The sequence below is a fragment of the Mirounga leonina genome, unplaced genomic scaffold, assembly GCF_011800145.1.
Source record: "Mirounga leonina isolate KUSES-001 unplaced genomic scaffold, KU_Mleo_1.0 Mir_114, whole genome shotgun sequence".
In the NCBI taxonomy this organism is placed as follows: Eukaryota; Metazoa; Chordata; class Mammalia; order Carnivora; family Phocidae; genus Mirounga; species Mirounga leonina.
In genome coordinates, this window is record NW_023270265.1 from 12,250,778 (window position 1) to 12,269,766 (window position 18,989).

Genomic DNA, 18,989 nt, shown 5'->3' on the forward strand with positions numbered 1-18,989 from the left:
GCTTCCCTGCCCTCCTGGGACACCCAGAAAGGCCAGACTGAACCCTAAGGGCTGTAGGAAGTGGAAGGGAGCCAAGAGCCCCTTGGGACCACTCGGGTTGCCAATGTAACAAGCATCCCCACCTCTCTGCTTGGGCATTTCCTCAACTGACCCTTGAGCTGTCCTCTCTGTTGTCATTCCCAATCTTCCAGCTGAGGACACTGAGGTAACCTGCCCAGGGTCAAACCGCAGATCAGGGACAAGAACCTAGGTCCCTGAGTGAGAGCACAAGGCTTCTTCTGCCCCCACCTTGGCTTCTGGGCACCACATCCATTCCCGTGTGGAGGAGGAGGAGGAGGGCCAGGCTGAGCACTGGCCAGGAACAGGCACGGGGACAAGCTGCAGCGTCTGGCTGCCTCTGCCCGGGACCGGCGAAGGACAGGTGGGAGGCAGACAGCACCAGCCAGGGTCTGGCGGCAGGAGGGGGTACAGCCTGGGCTGAGGACCACCCTGGGGCCCCAGCTGGCAGTCCCTGCCTTCAGCCCCTGGGAGCCAGCCTCGCCCAGAGCTTGGACCCAGAAACAAATAGAAAAGGGCCATCTAATCACCGCCCAGCTACCCTGCCTGTGCTTCAGGCCCAGAAGGGAGAATCACGGGTCTTTCTCTTCCCAACCCATGGCCATTGGCCAGAAAACTGGCTGTTTATAGGTTGCAAGGAAGGTCTTTAGAGAACCCAGCTGACGGGATACTGGACACAGACCCAGCTGTCTTCCTGGACCCCATGCCTGTCAGAAAGGCCAGACCCCAGAGAAAGGGGCTGTCGCAAGCCAGCCCATGGCAGCGATGAGTGTCTGCCCTAGCCCAAAGCTGTCGGGAGAGAGAGCTGCAGCCGTGTGGGAAGGCAGGGGCGAAGGGGGCCTGGGCCAGGAGCAGGGGAACTCTGTGAGAGGAACTGCACCACAGGGAGCCCTGCCGAGGCCATGGGCAGCACTGACTTGCTAAAGTCTGGCCGCGGGGGCTCCCTGGGGTTGGGCCCGGCAATGACCAGGCCTGCATGCCCATCTTCACCTCACCACTTAGGAAGCAGTCAGCCCGAGCCTTCTGAGGCTGCGCCTTTCCCATCCATAGCTTACAGAGGACAAGGTTGGTAGACACAAGACTGCCTCTCTTTTGGGAGTCCAGAAGGGGCTGGGAACCCAGGCTCCCTGACTTCCCCTACACACACCAAAGCCCAGAGCTTTCTGGGGCAGAGGGACAAGTAAATGAGTGGGCAGAGGGGAAGTGACAGGAGCCATGGCTTTGGCCCAACCAGGATCCAATACCTAAAACTGTTCTGGGTTTTTTGTTTCTTTGTTATTGTTTCAAGGAGTCACCAAGAAAATGGGAGGACTGTTTTGACATGAGTAAGTAGTTCTATCATTTGCCAAATACTAGTTGTCCCTCCTTCTGGGCACATAGTAGGACTGTGCTTCTTGGATCCCTTAAGACTAGCTGGAACCACATGACTGGTTTTGGCCAATAAGCTATACAGCAGAAGTGACACGTGTCCCCTCCGGGCTGAGACCCCCAAAGCTCTCTTTCCATGTGGCATGGCAACAGGCAATACTCAAGCTGAGTGGCCACCATGAGCCAAACTCCACGGTGACCAATGATGGACATACAGCATGAGCAGGAGATAAATTTTTGTGAGGTTAAGCCTCTGAAATGTTGGGACTGTTTGTTACTACAGCATAACTTAGTCTTCCTCGCTGACACAAGGGAACCACAGAACAACAGCAGCAGGCAGGGACCTGGGTAGCCAAGTCTAAAAAGATTCACACCCAGGCATCAGACTGGGTTATAGATGGTTTAGGAATAAGCAATGCAGACTAAATGTTCCAAGTTTTTAGGTGAGAGCATGTCCTCGTAGTGAAAAGGCCAAGTAAAGAAGGAAGATGGCTACTAGAAGAGACAAAGCGAGGGGATTTTTGACCTCGCAACTACAAGAATTTGGAAAGTGTCTATCTGCACTTATAAGATAGAGCTCTGGGTGCTAGGGACAGTCTTAGCTGTCCTCCACAAGAAACCTGGAGAAATGGCCCCAACATGCTGCTTCAGATGGGAAGGCTGTTAAAGTCCCCAGGTCACCAGGCAAGGGAAGAGCAGCAGCTCGGAGGCAGTAGGAGGACAGGTGTCTCACTACGACCCACACACCTGGCATTAGGTGCCCATCTATTCACTGCCCATTAAGTCCAACCTCCCAATCTACGGGTAAAGCCATGGCACTAGGGATACTAAAAGGAAGCCTCTAGAACCCAAAATACGAAGATGTGAATGAGGCAAGAGTATAGTCTATAAAGTGAGCGTGTGGGGGCGCCTGGGTGGCTCAGTCGTTAAGCGTCTGCTTTAGGCTCAGTCATGATCCCAGGGTCCTGGGATCGAGCTCCGCATCGGGCTCCCTGCTCAGTGGGAAGCCTGCTTCTCCCTCTCCCATTCCCCCTGCTTGTGTTCCCTCTCTCGCTGTGTCTCTCTCTGTCAAATAAATAAATAAAATCTTTAAAAAAAAAATAAAAAAATAAAAAAGTGAGAGTGTGTGTGCATGTTTGCACACCCAGGAGAGACCCTAGAATGAAGAACTCTGGAGCCTGGGGAGCTCAGCTGAGGGAGGATGGCAGCCACTCCTTTATTTATCGCTCACAGGCTGGTGAGCAATCCAGAGGGGGGACTAGATGGTTCCGTGTCCCCAGCCCCCTTCTAGGGCGGGGCCGTCACCACCTGCAGCCCCGAAACCTGCTAGCAGCAGCCCCTGCGGGGCCAGGAAGAGTGCCGTGCGCAGCCAAGTAAGACGGACTCTGCCAAGGCCCCGCCTGGGGCCCTAGGTGGGCACAGTGGATGACATGAGGGAGGCAGGAGGGTTTGAAGAACCTGCCCAGACAGAAAAGGAGGTACGGGCCCACGTGGTGGCACATGCATGGGCCTTACAGTCTGGCTCTTCAAAAAGCAGATTCCTCTGGGAACTTCCTCAGGAACCAGCAGCTTCCAGGCCCAGGGAAGATTGCCGATGCATCACCAAAGAGCGCGGGTAAGTCTGTGGAGGCCTGCAGGCTTATAGCATGCCATCTCCAGAGCAAGCCTGGGGGACATGGACACATGGCCCCAAGTCCCACGTGACCCTAGCGGGTCCAGCTAAGACGCAAGGAGGCCACTCAGTCAGCAGGAGAGCACTCAGCCGTGCAGAAGACGGGGAAGAGGGGACCATGTGCGCTGGCTAGGACGACAGGTGTGCCAAGGCACCTGCAAGGATGCCCACATCCCAGTCCCCACAACTGTGACCATGTTAGGCTTTGTGTCAGAGAATTCAGGCTGCAGAGGGAATCAGCTAACTGTAAGGCGGGGAGGTTATCCCGGATTATCAAGGTGGGCCCAGTGCAATCACAAGGGTCCTGGGGAGAAGGAGGATGAAGAGTCAGAGATGGAGAAGGAGATGGGAGGACAGAGGTGAGACCGGGGTGATACCCTGTGAGAGGGACCCCACCCACCATCGCTGGCGGAAGACAGAGGAAGGGGTCCGGGAGCTGCGGAGGGTGGGCAGCCTCTGGAAGCTGAAAAGGCAAGAGAATGGATCCTCTCCTCGAGCCTTCAGAAGGAATCAGCCGGCTGACACCTGGATTTTAGCCCAGTGAGACCTGTATCAGGCTTCTGACATGCAGAATCGTGAGATGATAAATTTCTGTTTCTAACCAACTAAATTTGTGGCAAAATTTGTTTCAGCACCCCAGGGAAAATTAATACAGCCGAGTGGATGGGAAGGATGGTGTGGGCCTACAGGCATCTTTACAATGTCACTAACCTCACATCAGGAGGACCTGCCAGTGTCTCCGAGGCAGGGACCAATAGAGCCCCTCCCCGAGAGAAGGGGGTCTCCTAGCAGGTATAAAGGATTCGGCCTCACTGGCCATATCCTTCTGAACGGAAGCCAAGGAAGATGCCAGAGGCATCAAAGCTCAGGGAGGGAGACCTTCTAGCAGAATGTCTAGATACCAGCAGGCACATGAGGGGCAGGGTGACCCCCAGGAGGGACCAATATAAAATGCCCAGACTGAGGGCGCTTGGGTGGCTCAGTTGGTTAAGCGACTGCCTTTGGCTCAGGTCCTTATCCTGGAGTCCCGGATCGAGTCCCGCATCAGGCTCCCTGCTCAGCGGGGGGTCTGCTTCTCCCTCTGCCCTCTTCCCTCTCATGCTCTCTGTCTCTCATTCTCTCTCTCTCAAATAAATAAATAAATAATCTTTAAAAAAAAAAAAATGCCCAGACTGTCAGATGGGCACCAACAAGCTCACTGTGTTTTATTTTCATTTTACTTCACTGTCTCATTGTTTTATTCTACGAACACCAAGCTATACGTGGGTAATTTTTACCCTGTCTTCCTAAAACACTTTTGTGCTTATTGTAACTAAAAGGAATATTACCTCACAATGTTTCTTCTTCCTTCCTCTTCCCTAACTTGTTATCTTTCCACTCTATGACAGGTATGTCTACATTATAACCAATAACCCAAGTCTTTTACTTACAGTACAAGATAACTCTGTGAACAGAGAAGACTCTTGTTCAGCCGGCTCTTTTATGCATTTACTCATTTATATAATTTCCTTCAGCAAATACTTCAGACCAATATGAAATGTTTTTATTTGACAAATTAGTATTTCTTCTAGGACCCAGAAAGCAAATTTTCACTGTTAAGATGGACTTTGCCAACTAAATCTAAGACACAACATTTTAAATATCACTATAGTGTCAACACTTGCTAACTTTAAATCCTCATCAAATGCATTTTATTAAATGTGACCCATGCTTTTACATCAACTGACCGAGTATCTCAAAAGGTAGCCTGTCAGGAGCTTGTTTAAAATCAGCCTGAAGAAATTATAGGTATAAATCTCAGGACCAACAAATCGAAGCAGTCTCTTGTTCTCTTCAGCGATACTTAAGCATATCTCAGCATATAAATGATTCCATTTTTTAAAAAATAGTCTTGAATATCGTAAAACATATGCAACCACTAAGAGTAGCGTTTACACGTACTTTGCAACGATTTCAGAAAAAGCCAATAAGACATTAAATTTAAAAAAAAAAAAAAAGGCTATCCAGCTGAACAGAATGGGGTCTCTCAGCACTTACAAAATACAGTGAGTGAAAAAAAGACTAGAAGGAACTAACTGGTAAAATTCTGAACAATTTCTGTTCTCCCTCGTGATGCTTTCCTGTACCTTCCATATTCTATACAATGAGCATGCACAGCCTTTTCCTTTTCCACATTTTTTAATTGATTCATGCTCACTGTAGCGATGCATTTCTTTTATAATCAAGGGAGAAAATGTTTAGTGAAATGCTGAAAATGAAAAGGTCAGCGAGAGTCTGCTCTCAAGGAATTCACCAGCTTAAGAAATGATGCAGCTGGAAATATCAAGAGCCTCAAGAGAAGCTGAGATGGATTCACAGTTGGGTCAAGGGACAAGGAGGGAATTCGTGTTTACTAAACACCTACCACAGGCCTTCTGCAGACAATTTATACATGTCTCATCTCATTTAATCCTCACGATAATCCCACTTGCCAGATACTATGGTTGGTCCCTTTTAGCAGGTATGTGAACGGAAGCTCAAAGCAGAGCTAGGACACCCCCCAGAATCACACTACACATGAGGCAAGACGAACGTGGACCTGGTTTCTTGGGCTCCAGCAACCAATTTTTTGTCCCTGTATGGTGCTGCCACTTGGGCCAAAGTGGGGACAGCATCACCTCAATCCCAAACCCACTGGGGGTCCACTGGGAGCTTGTCCAGTCCACAATGGAGACTGAACCCCGGTGCACCTTTGCCCTCCATCCGTGTCCAGTCTCCATCAAGAAGTCCTTTCCTTTCCCACCCAAACTTACCACCCACGGCCAGCTGCAATGACTGTCCAGGCCCAGGAGAGAGAGAAGATATCCACCAAGCAGGACCACGCCACAGGGTGGACAGCATCCCGGAGCACAGAGGAAGGACATGCAGAGAGCTGAGTGCCTGCCCAGCTGAGCCCCAGGCTAGGGAGAAGGAGCCTCTGAGCACTGCTCCGCACTTCGTGAGGCCCTTGAGGGGCTGGCTGCTCCTGTCCCTTGTAGACATCCAAGGGCTGTGCAAGGTCACAGGATACCAATGTGGATTTCTGCCCACACAGCTCATCAGTTGAAAGCATGTGCCAGCCTTAACCAGCACACACTCTGGTCAGTATCCTTCTTCCTGGATGGCATCAGATGTCCCTCAGTCACCACAATCCAACTCCCTACTTCTGGATGGGTACACACACTCCCTCTCACACCCTCTGAGACTGTCATCCTGCCATCCCTGGAGCCTGAGACATTTTTCCAATCATAAAAATAGAGAAACTGAGATCCCGAAAAGCAAGATGTCAACCCGAAGAGGCCCCTAGATGGAGCCCTGCATCTCCAGCACAAAGGTACACTGGGGCCTGAAGACTGGATGGCCCACAGGTGTGTTTCGTTTGGCTTGTACTATGTTGTTTAAATTGCTTGATTAGTTGACAACAGTTAGAAATCAGATTTTACATTAAAGTCCAGATTTGGGGGGGGCTCCTCTCAAAAAGATTAAAAAATCAGCACATCTACAACACTAGGATTTTCATTCCCAAATGGCAAAATCGTCTAAAGCTGTGTAACAGCTGCTCTTTTGAATAGCAATGACCTCTCTGGACCCCACGCTCCAGGCCCTGCAGAGACCGGCTGCCCGGTGGGCCGACGTGTGTTACCTGCCTGAGACTGTAACCCTGGGCAAGAGCATTATCTTCACTCCCTAGGGACCTGCTGATGGGAGAGGGGGTGGGTGTGGGGGGTTGGGCATCTTCAGGAGCAAAATGAATGAGCATGGAATACTCCACAGGGCAGAGGGGAAGCCAAAGGACGCAAGGTATGTCAACAGGGGATGTGGAAGAGCTGAAACGGCATGGGGAAAACACAGGCAGGGTCCCCAGCACGCTGTGAGCCCCTGAGCACAAGAAACGCACGTGTCCACCTGTGTCCTCAACTCCCAAGCACAAAGAATGACTGTCCACAGAGACAAATGTGTGGAAACAGTGTCAAAGGAGCAGGGGCACTGTCAAAATTGTGATATGTAACTGGGTCAGTCGGTGTCACCCCCCATTCCCATCCCAGGTAGGATCATTCCGCCCTAAGGCCCCCCTCTCCGTGGCTGGAGCCCACACCAAGCACTTGCAAGGAAGTGTGAGGCAAGCACACAGAAAAGCAGTCCAGGGGTGGGCCATGTGGGGGCAGGGACTGCTGGTAGGCTACTCAGACACCAAAGGACAGGGATTCCCCATACCTCAATGGACATTGGACAATGGACATCTGCCCAGGCTAGAAGCAGCAGTCCCCATGATAGGAAACAGCAGCCTCACCCACTCGCAGCTACTCCAAAAGCACACCCAGGACTCTAGGTCTGTACACGCACCTTGGGCCTTCAGGGCTCACAGCTGGGGCTTCCGCTCCTCTGCGGCACCCAAGAATAGAAGACTGCCAAAGACCTTCTTCTAGCACAAGGTTCTCCCCAGAAAGAACGCTGGTCTTCTGGACACAGATCAGAGACTTCACCGAATCACCCTACCCTCGCCCGTACCCAAGGGCCCAGCAGCCAGCATATAACCCAAAGGCAGCAGAAGGACTCTGGGCTCAGTGACTGGGGCAATGGAGGTGGGGGGTGGGGGATGGGGGAGCTGGCCTGGAACCCTGAGCCAGCCCACTTCCTCCCTATACCCACTGTGCTGTCAGTCCCTCCTGGCAGGAATCTCTGCAACCCCTGCCACCAGCTGTGCCTCCTATCCTCACACTCCAGGGCAAGGGCCTCTGAGTCAACCCACGGATATGGGGAGCAAGGCAGAGGAGAGGAAAAGGTACCTGGGCTAGGCAGATGCCAGGAGTGTGGAAAGAGCGTTGGGCCCTAACCAGGAAGGTGGCTGGCAGTATGCGGGAGGAACTCGGGTTCCAGAACCCAGCCTCGAGCCAGGTGACAGGGAAGGCAAAGAGTGACAAAGGGACAACAGAGGCTGCCGCTGTGGCGAACGCCCGCGCGGAGCACCTGTTGCCCCCCGCCAGCGGGTCCGACCCGAGGCAGAGGCTGCCGGCCTCACAGGCTCAGACTAGGATTCCCCGAAGCCAGCCCGGCCCAACTTCTCTCCTTTCCTGGTCAAACAGCGCCCACCTCTGGCCCAGGCGACAGCGCCTCCGCCCGCGGCAGGGACAACGAGAAAGAAACCGGCTCCTCCAAGCCGGGAGGAGGAGCACGGCAGAGACACGCGGGGCCGAGGCACTGAGTGGCCACGGGGCGCCAAATGCGGCGCGTATCGGGTTGTGCTGCGGAGAGGGGAGACCTCGGGCTCGCGCGCCAGGCGCTCGTCGCTTGGGGACTAGGAAGACTCCGGCCCCTGGAGGTCAGGGGCGGTGCACCCACGCAGGTACCCGGCACGCAGACACGCCCACCCGCAAACACCCAAGAAACAAACACGCCCTGAGCCACACACGCCTGCGCGGGCAGCGCGGGGCACACAGACGCACCCACCGAGCCGGAGGAGAACCGCTCAAGCCCGCGACACGCCCGGCAAGGAGCCCAGCTCGCCGCGCTCACAAGCTCTCGGCTCCAGCTCCCCCGAGCAGAGCACTCCCCGCGCCACCGCTCAGGGGGTCGGGGAGGACGCGCGCACCGTGCGTGGGACCGCGGCTGCCCAGGAGCACAAGGGGCTCCCGGCGGCCGAGCCCGTCGCAACCCCGTGGGTCTCCACGCCTCCTGGCAGGCCGCGGCCCTGTCAGGCCTGCGCGCGAGGCCGCTCACCTTCCTGCACCGCCTGGAACGGGTTGTTGGCCTCGATGACCTTGATGGAGTAGGTGATCTTCTCGCTCTGCAGGATGTCATCGTTGAGGCTCAGGTCGGATACGGCCAGCTGGAACACCCTGTCGTCCTTGGCCGCGTTCTCCTCGAAGATGGCACCTGGAGGAGAGGAAGGGTCAGACCTGGCCGAAAGAGCTCTCCCTCCCCACCCCACCCCCACCCCCACCCCCGTCTTGGCCCTCAGGTCATGGTGCTAGCAGGTTAGCTGGTTGTCTGATGGGAGTTTCAGACTAGGGTTTCAGCTTGACAGGATAGAGTAAGGCTTTCTTCCGTCAACCAGAACAGGAATGTGTCCCCCACACACAGAGCCATGTGCACACAGTTGACATGAGTTACACATGCACATGGCACATGCTGCCACCAGGTCACACACGTGTCTTGCAACCAAGCCACCTCATGTCCTGGGCCATACCCCACACAACGGACTGAGCCAAGCTGGGGCGGCCTCAGGCAACACCCAAATGCCCGGATATGGCCCCATGAATCCCATCGCAGGAGCCAAAAAGTTCCCCTGCAGGGCAATGTCCCTGGTCCCAATCCCAAGATGGAATGATGACTTCCTTCTGCCCTGAGATTCCCCCTTTGAGAGAAGCTGAGCAAGCAGGTCCCCAGTGAGTTTGCTGCACCTGGGGGCTTCTTTACACAGGGGCTTTGGAAGACCAGCAGGTCAGTCCCAGCCTGGCTCCCTGAGCACCAGCTCCTGCTCTCCATCCCTCCCCACTTCTTCTTCCTGCGGTATATGTGGGAGAAAAGGGAACTGTACCCTAGAACCCTTGCCTTCAGACCCAGCAGAGTTGAGGAGCTCATAAGATACCGCTCTTGAAAGGGCCTTCTAGAACCGCGAACATCTATCTCCAGGGCAGCCTCCGGCTGGCCCTTTACGCGCTTAGCACTGCCTTGGCCGACTCTGCGCTTTCAGCGGAGAACGGTGCGATTCGCCAGAGCCTGGCCCCGCCGCAGCCTGGGCAACTCAGGAGTCTTCCCTCATCCGCGCCAGGCCCCGAGGGTCCCCATGGTCCCGGAGCTGGGCCCGATGATCCCCGAGCTCGGGACTGGGCGGGAGGAGGGAGGCCCCGGTGCCACGTTACACCCAGAGCCGCAATGCTGACCGCGAGACCCGAGCCCCCCTCCCCCCGAGTGGGAAGCAGGTTTGGCGCCCGGCCACTGCGGGGGGCGTTGCAGCTCACCAAGCCCAGGCCTAGTCACTCACCACCCCTCCCCACCCCCAAACCCCCGCCCCGCCTGTCCCATCATCCCTGCCTTCTCACACCTCCCAACCCCCAGTTTCTCTGTGCTCGCTGGTCTTTCCCAACTTCCGGAAAGGCGACTGCAGAGGGGCTCCCCCAAAGCAACCGCTCTCGGGCCCGCAACCCAGCCCAACTTCCTGGGATTCCTCCCCTGTTGCCACCAACTCCCACACACTCCCCCTCCGCGCGCCCCCTCCTCCTCTCCTCTATCTCATCTTCTCTCCTGCTTCTCTCCCTCCATCCATCTCTTCCCGCTCAGCGCGCACACACACTCCTCCCCACCCCCCGCCGCCCACGCTCCTTCCCCCGGCTCCCACCACCTGGACAGTCTGCCAGCCCCCAAGACTTGGACCACGGGAAACTCTGGGACTGTCCAGGATTGGGCTGCAGTCGCCACAACCAGATACACAAACACCCACACATATACCGAGAGATACACAGACACACACCGGGGAAACAGGCAGACACTGTGTCCACTCTAACAGGCTGACAGTCGTGCACGCACCAACACAGGCTCAGATGGACCCACACATCCCAACGCCCTCTCGCAGTGACACCAACACGGTGCCAGGCGCACACACAGTGATACACGCTGACAACACCCACCCACCCACATTCACACACGGTTCCGGTCGGGCCTCTTTGATCCTGCCCTGCCAACTTGGCGAGACCCAGGGCCGTGTCCGCCCCCTACCCCCGCTGCTCCGAGCACGCCGACGGCCCAGTCGGGGGCGCGGGTCTGGACGCGCGTCCAGCCCCGGGTTCCCCGCAGCCGCGGCCCTAAGTGTCGGCAGAGGCCGCAGGGATTGGAGCCCCGGGGAGCGGCGAAGAGCCCGCGGGAGCGCGGCGCGGCCCATGCACAGCTCCTCCGCGGGGCGGCGCGGCGCGGCCCTTCGGGGGAGCACCGCCCGCCGAGCCCCTCGGCCCGGGGAACCGCCAAGTTTGGACGCCGCGCACCCCCTACGCCGCTGTGGCCCCCGCCCAGCCTCTGCCCGACCGCCCGCCGCGCTCACCGATGTGGATGATGGAGTCGGCCCGCACCGACACGCACTGGCATATCCAGGGGAGAAGCCACAGCGTCAGCGCTTCCATGTCCCCCTGGCGCGCGGCTCATCCGCCCGGGCCCGGGGCGAGGCCGAGGGCAGCGCGGAGCGGGGAGGCGCCGGTCCGGGTGCAGTCCCGGGCCGCTCCCCGGGAGAGCCGAGCCCGCCCGTGCGTCTTCTCCCGCGCGCCCGCCCCTGCGCCCTGCGCCCGCCCCAGCCCAGCCCAGCCCAGCGCGGTCGGGCTCCCGCTCCCGCTCCGGTGGCGGCTGCGGCGGCGCTGGCAGCCCGAGCCGAGGCCGGTGAGGCGGGGGCGGCCCGCGGCGGCGGCGGCGGCTCTTCCCGCGGCTTGGGCGGCTTCGCAGGCGGGGGAGGCGGTGGCGGCGGTGGCCCGGCCGGCGCGGCGGCTCCGGGCTCGCTGTGTGTCTGAGCCCCGGCGAGGAGAGAACTGCGGAGGACGCCCCCTCCCCTCCCCCTCCCCCTCGGCTCCGCTCCCCCTCCCCTCCCTGCCCGCCTCCCTCCCCTCCGCCCTCCTCTCGGCCACGTGACTGCGGAGCCTCAGCCTCGCCGCGCGGCGCTCGCCCGCTCGCGGCTCGGAGGGGGCGCCCGGTGCTCCGCGCTCCCGGTCCGGGGGACACTCGGGGGCCGGCATGGCAGCGGGGGCCAGCCGAGTCTGTGGCGCGCAGAGACTTGGCGGCCCTGGGTCTTGTGCCCACCGTTCTCCGGGGGCGGGAGGATGGAGAAGGGTCGGCCACCGACTGCCCTCGGGGGACCCCGGAGCCTCCGCCGACCTCAGCCGACGAGCGTCTCGGGCCATGCCCCCCGCCTCGGGCAGAGAGCCCCTAGCGGAGCCGCACCGGGGGTAGCCGAGAGAGAGGCGGGGCGGGGCGCTGAGCCAGGCACCGGGATGCAAGGGGAGCCAAAGGGGACCGGACGCGGCCGAGCGTCGCGGAGCAGAGCCTCGGCCGCGGCTCGAACCCTCGCTAGCCGCGCGGACCTCGGCAGGAGCCCATCCCCCGCCCCGCGGGCCCAGCGCTCAGCCGGGAGTCGGGCAGGAGGCTCGGACTCTGAAGCCTAATTCATGGCCGGAAACCGGCGCAGCCGTGACCGCGGCGCCTGGACGTGAGGAGCCTTCCAAGCGGCCGGTGTACTCAGACTCCCACTCTGCACGGAGCCTTCACGCGGGAGCCCGGGCGGAGAGCCCGCTGCTGGCGGCCAGCGCCGAACCGAGCTCTCTCCGCCGCCTGGCGAATGCCTCCGGCCGGCCACCACCAGATGCAGCGTTAACCAGTCTGGGCTCAAGCCTGGGAGGAGGTGGCAAGCCGGACGCGCAGCTCCCGCACCCCCAAGTCCCAGACGGGCTGGGCTCCACGTGGCACACTCAAGATTTCCGGGAGACAACTGAACCTTCCCGGACCCCGATTCCGCGGAAGCTCGGTCTGGGCGCGCCTGGCAGATCCTCGTGCAAGGGGCCTCTCTAGAAAGCCCGGGAGCGCCCTTCGGCCCGGTAGTCCGCCAGCGCGAAGGCTCCTGCTGTTCCCGGCTCCGGGCGTGAGAGACTTGGAGAGGCTTAGCAACGGACCTTGGCTGGAACTCCCTGCGCAGTGGGAGAGGTGGACACCTAAACAGATCATTAGAAGATGTGGCGAGGACCCTGAATGAGCCATGTATGCGCGTGGGCAAGCATGGGAGGAAGAGCCAGGGATGGCTTCCTGGAGGAGGTGACAGTTCTAAAAGCTTAGTGGGGGTTACCAAGGGAGAAGAAAGAGAGGCCTACAGGCATTTAATGCTGGTTATCCAGCCAAGGCAGGAAGATAAAGAATCTAGTGTGTGTGTGCATGCGTGTGTCTCTCTCAAGCAGCCAACCACGGAGGAGTCATTGACAAATGTTACTTTGGAAAGGTGGGGGAGGTGGCTGTGCAGAGAGGGCCAAGTACAAGCTTGGAGAGCAATGAGGCAACCCTTGCAGTGGCTGATGGAGCTGACTCAGCTGGGTGGGGGCAGCCTGGTGAAGAGGAGAAGCTGGGTTGGAGAAAGCAGGGAACCACATGAGCAGGCAAGGTGGCTTCCAAGAGGAGGGGCCCCTGGGCAAGAAAAAAGGAATGACCATGGGGGCAGGAGGCTGGGTGTGGTGCCCACACAAATGCATGTCCTCAAGAAAATTTGTCTTTAGGGCCTTGAGTTATAAAATATGCCCCACCCAGCCTCTCCAACATCCCCCCATCCTCATTCTCTCAAAATTCTACCATTCATTGGCCAAAAAGTTATAGAAAGAAGAGAAACAAAGGATGTATTTTATTATGTAACAATTTGGTTCTGATGGGACTGCCTCCACCTTGGAAAGATAGTGAGTTGATCACCAATAGAGGCTCAAATCTGAGGTCAAGAGTCATAAGGTCAGGGATCACCAAACTCACTTGTTTGGGCCTCTGGAGTGTGTTCGTAAAGTATGTGATGCTTCTAACTTAGAAGTTTTCTTGATGTATGTTGTGCTAAGGAAGAGCTAGCATGATTGCAGTGGGAAACTCCTCAAGACCCCCCCCCCCTTCAAAATATTAAGAAAACAACCTACCAACCCACACAGTTTTGAAGAGACTTCTACCAGTTTCTAGTTTGGATGATGATGAGGTTCCTCTGGTTTGGGACCTGGGTGTTGTGACTCCAGTTGGAATCCCCTGGAAGCTGTTGGCCTGGGGCAATCTCCCTTCCTGCCCTCGGTCCCCCCTTCCCCTCTACCTCCCACAGATGCTCATCTTCTTCACCATCCCCGGATGCTCATCTTCTGGTGCTCATACTCCTACACTACCAAGCCAGCTTTCCCTGCCAGACTCGAATGGCCTGGGTTACACTTGCCTGGCCACACAGGGAACTCTGCACAGGTCACATTTCTCCTGGAGCTGGGAGGCAGGCCCAGAGATCACTTGCCCCTGTGCACACCCACCTCTAGGCAAGACTTTTAATCTTCTTTGCCACCTGAGGTTGGGACTGCCAGGTTCCAGGGACACTGGCTATTATGGGGCTTTATCAGGCTCATCAAACTCTTAATTACTTATTGATCCCAGCCAGCCTAGTCCCTTTAAGTCCTGATAACCTCTGGGACTGCAAAAGCTGCCTCCCCAAAACCAGGCTCCTGGAGAAGCAACTTTAACTCATGAGCAAGTTCACCCCTACTGTGATAACTTGGCAGAAGAAGATAGATTGGCAAGCTTGGGTCATGTGATGCATACCCATTTCACAGAGGGGAAAACTGAGGCTCAGTGAAAGGAGTGAGTGACACCCAAGGCACCAGGCCAGTTGCTGGCAGACCCAGGACTCAGTCTTCTTGGTTTGCTCCTAACTACACAAAGATGTGTTCACAGAAATTAGAACTGAGTCAAAAAATCCTTTTGCACAGAGTTCAGCCAATACAGGTGACTACTCTTACTAAAAAGATCTTCCATTATACTGATTCTAATTACATTTCTTTAGCATTTACCACATGTGGGCACTGTGCCGGCACCCTACACCTTACCTATGAGGTGGCATTCCCATTTTGCATACAAGGAAATAAAAAGGATGCAAAAAGATCAATTGCCGCATCAGGAATCTCAGATGGAATGCTACTAGAAGTCAGCAGTTTATTGCTGAAGCTACAGACAAAATGTCAAGACAGAGGCCATGGTGGTCCGCTAGGAAACCACGATCATTGTAACTTAAAGCTTTGTCATTCCAGAAATGCAGATGTCCCCCTTCTCAGCCATCTTCTTTCTTACCCCAGCTAATAACTGTACAAAGGAAGGGCTGGCTGGAATCCTGACACTCCCAGGTGCCTTTCCCCTGGCACAGTCCCTGAGAAGCTGCCTGCTCGATGTAGATCCACGGCTGCCCAACCCCTGCCGAGGTGCCCCTCCCCACTCATGTTTCCTCCTAGAGAGCCCCCAGATGAGACATGATACTGTACCCTGAAAAACTGCCTTCCACTCTCCCTCCAGCATAGAGCCCACCTGGGGTTTCTAAGACAATTCAGCCTAGGCCCGACATGAAACTTATTGCTGGCAAGAAAGACCAAGGCCTGGCCATTCTCTGCAGGCTTTGGCACAAAAGACAAGGTCTCCCAAGTACACTAGGAGGAGGCCAACCCAAGGCCTGAGGTGATCTCCCCGGGGAGGGGGGGGCGGTCAGCCAGCATCTTAGAAGGGCCAAGCTTGGAGCCCTACAGCCTGAGTTCCAGGCTGGGCCCTACCCGTGGGCTCCAGGAAACCCTGCCTCTGCCAGGATTCTGAACTCAGAAAACCTCACCCTGGCCCCTCTTAACCCACTGGGTTTTTCAAAAAAACCTTTATTTATTGTTTATTTCTCCCCCTTTCCCTCCATAGCGTCTTTGGCTCTCCCGTTGTATGTCAGTTGTCCATCCCTCCTTTGTCTTCCTCGCCCCTTCTTGCCAACCTCTCTCATCTCATTTTCACTGTTTCTCAGCTTGTATTTATTTTATTTGATCTCCTTTTATATTACCATATTTTTAATTTTATTTTTACTCTTGGGTATCCTCATGGGTTTTTACTTTCAATTTCCCAAGCCGACAATCTTTTGCCTCACGCATTCTATTATCTGAGGCTTCTATGCATTTGGTCTTTGGTTTTCCTGAGGTTGAGGGTGGGGGAGTGACCAGGGAAGGACCCCCTGGTGGGCCCCCGCCCCCCCCCCCCCCCGCCACACTCAGCTGCTGCACCCTTTCCAGGTACCCTCGCCACCCCACTACCAAGTGCAGGCACCCGTGGCTGGCAGCCGGGGTAGGGGAGGGCTTTGCTTGCCGGAGCTCTGCCCTGTGAGGAGGAAGAAAACCATACGTAGTGTGTCCTCCCCAGATAGAGCACCTTATTTTTGCAGGATAAGGACCCCCCTTTATCCCCATTATACAGTCAGGAAACCGGCACCCAGGTCAGCGTGCTCAGTCTGCTTCAAACCAAGGTAGTCCAAACAGTTACCTGTGTGAAAAGTTGCTTCCTTCAAAAAAAAACAAGCTGGACCACAGAGGTCTGGTCCCTGGACCCAGGCTCTCCAGGCAGGGCGGGTGACAGAACCAAACACCAGCTCAGGCCCATCTGGGGCTCTCAGACTGACATCCAGGGTTCCTCTTGGCCCCCTGGGAGGCCAGCAAGGTCCGTCCTTTCCTTAGGCCCCTCCGAAGATCAGACGAGGCAGGGTGAAGTTTGCACAAAGGCATTACCACCTGCCAAGGGAGAACAAAGGGAAGGAAGGCAGGCTCCCAGGAAGGCTCCCTGTGACCTGTCATCTTAGTCCCAGGCCTTGGGGCAGCCTGAGCCCCAACCTCCCCAAAGCACTGACCCTCCAGGTGTGCATTCCCCAGCCTGGATCTAGGAGGTTCTTCAGAGGAGGCTCAGGGCCTATGTCTTGCATGTGGGTGCTCTGGGTCCGTTTCATGTAAGGAAAGCGTTCTGCAGCTGAGTCTTAAGGTGTGAAAACCACCACCCCAAGGAGTCTCTCCCTGAGCACAAAGCCCCTGCTATGTTGCTTGTTGGAGTCCCTGCTTCTCAGCTACAAGGACTGGGGAGGCTTTTCCCTCTTTCCCCAGCCCCCAAGCCTGGGCTTTTTTACATTTGTGAGAACTCCCAATTCCCCAGGTAGGACCAAGCAGCAGGGAATGGCACCCTGGCCTGTCTGTCCATCCCCAGAGCCAAACTCAGGGTTCCATCCCTTCATCAGCCACTGTCCAGGGCTTCAGATCCAGAACATGGAGCTCCACAGATGCCCCTTGTCCCTCCCACCACCGCCCAGGTCTCCTCCCACCCCTGCCATCTGCTGCAGTGGGCTCCATGCAGGTGGAGCTGAGACCGTGAGCTGAGTTACAGAAAAGGTACACATTGCAAGCAGAGCAAACAGCAAGAGGGAAAGAGTGGAGGGAGAAGCACATAAGGAATGCAGAGGGGAGAGGACATGAAGGAGGAGTTGGTGGAATGTCAGAGTGGTCCTGGTTTGAGATACTGAGACCAGACTCACTGGTTCCCAGACACACCTCTACAGAGCAGCACCCTGGGGCGGCTCCATGGCCAGAAATGTGTCAACCATTGTGTCTTCAGTGAGCATCCTGGGGAAGCCAGAAGGCACTAATCTGCAATGGAGAGTCAAGACAGAGGGGTGAGTGAGATCCTTGTCTTCCTGGCCACCAGGAGCTCACGGGAGACTCTCCAACCCTGGTTCTGCAAAGGACACGCTGTGCCAGTCACATGTCCTCCCCAGGGATAGGGCTGCAGGTGTTCGCAGGTGAGATGAGGTTCCCTAAACCCCCGACCTGGCCTTCTCCACATCTGTGATGGGGTACCCAAGTGTGAACCTACACACGGGGTTGCAGACTGGGAACTACATGGTGGAGACCCCAGCCACTTTGTTAAGTGAATGTGAGAGCCGACCCCATCCCACCTCATCCCATCCTAAGCCAAGTACAGCCCAGCAGCTCCCACCAACCTGGGCCTGCTATCTCTCAGAGCTGAGCCCCCCATTTTCCCAGGGGAGCAGGGATTAGGGAAAATGCATCTGCCTGGAGCCCTGGTTCATCTGGCAGATAACCCCTTCCCCCAACCCAGGCATCCTGCTAGAAACAACCCCTAACAGATCAGAACACCCTGCTTATGGACACACCTATTTCCATGGGAAGGTTTTCTGGCCTATAAACCTCTTCTTTTATCTGGAGATGAAATGAAGTTGTGATTGATTTTTTTCTAGTCTGGTTGTCATGACGCATTTAGCACCCTGTAAACCCGAAGGATGAAGGTGCTACCTCCCAGGGATGTTCCTGGGGACTTGGCTTGGAGCAGGGGCTGCCCAGTGCTATTCTGGATGAGATGGCGAGATAGCCCAGGCCCTGGATCCACTGCTAATGTGCTGTGCAACCTTGGGCAAGGTCCCTAACTTCCCAGAAACTCGTCTGGAAAATAGAGAGCCCCAGGGTTTTGGTGGGGAAACAAGAGAGGGAGTAGGAGGGCGCAGAAGCCCCAGGGGGAGGCTCCCAGGGGAGGAAGGGAGCCTGCATGTGTCTGTGTATCTAACACTTGCCACATTCCAGGCCTGGGCACAGCGTCACCGCACTGAGGGGGGCCCACAATGCAAGAAGGAGAAACAGGTCGAGATGGGGACAAGGGTCTGCAGATCAGAGGCCCTTGGGTGTATGTCTCCCAGGTGCTCTTTAAATGTCTCCAGGATCAGGACAGGTGGATGATAAAAGGGAGGGAGGGAGGGAGAAGCTGCCCTAGGAGGTGAGAACAGCCCTCAGAGGTCAGAGGGGAGGGGCAGTGCTCAACCACAGAGAGGCCCAATCCTTCTGCTTATATCGTTGGTGACTATCACAAGACCCTGTTAGAACGGCCTTCTCCTCCCCAGTCTACAGATGAGATCACTGAGGCTCAGAGCAGTAAAGTAAGTCATTGGACAGTGGATGAATGGGTGTGATAGGCTGAAAAGATATCCACATTCTAATCCTCAGAACCTGTAAATATGACCTTCTTTGGAAAAAGTGTCTTTGCAGATGTGCTTAAATTAAGGACTCAAGGTGAGGAGATTGTCCTGGATTGTCTGGATGGACACCAGCTGCCATCACACATGTCTTTAGAAGAGCGAGACAGAGGTAGACACACAGACGGAAGGTGATGTGACCATGGAGGCAGGGGTTGGGACAGATGCAGCCACAAGCCAGGGACGGCCAGCAACCACCCGGAGCTCGAAGAGACAAGGACCAATTCTCCCCCAGAGCCTCTGGAGGGAACAGGGCCCCGCCAGATTTCACACTTCTGGCCTCCAGAACTATGACAGAATAAACTC

General features: G+C 56.4%; 1 protein-coding gene across 1 annotated transcript in view; it reads right to left on the reverse strand.

Moving 5' to 3' along the window:
* Positions 1-11,229, reverse strand: part of GRID1 (glutamate ionotropic receptor delta type subunit 1) — a 700,883-nt gene extending 689,654 nt beyond the window's left edge. The window contains exons 1-2 of the mRNA XM_035023220.1: positions 11,151-11,229; positions 8,834-8,989 (exon numbers count right to left, since the gene is read on the reverse strand). Coding sequence (XP_034879111.1) covers positions 8,834-8,989; positions 11,151-11,229 — 235 coding nt within the window. The remainder of the gene's footprint in view (positions 1-8,833; positions 8,990-11,150) is intronic.
* Between the last annotated feature and the right edge of the window lie 7,760 nt (positions 11,230-18,989).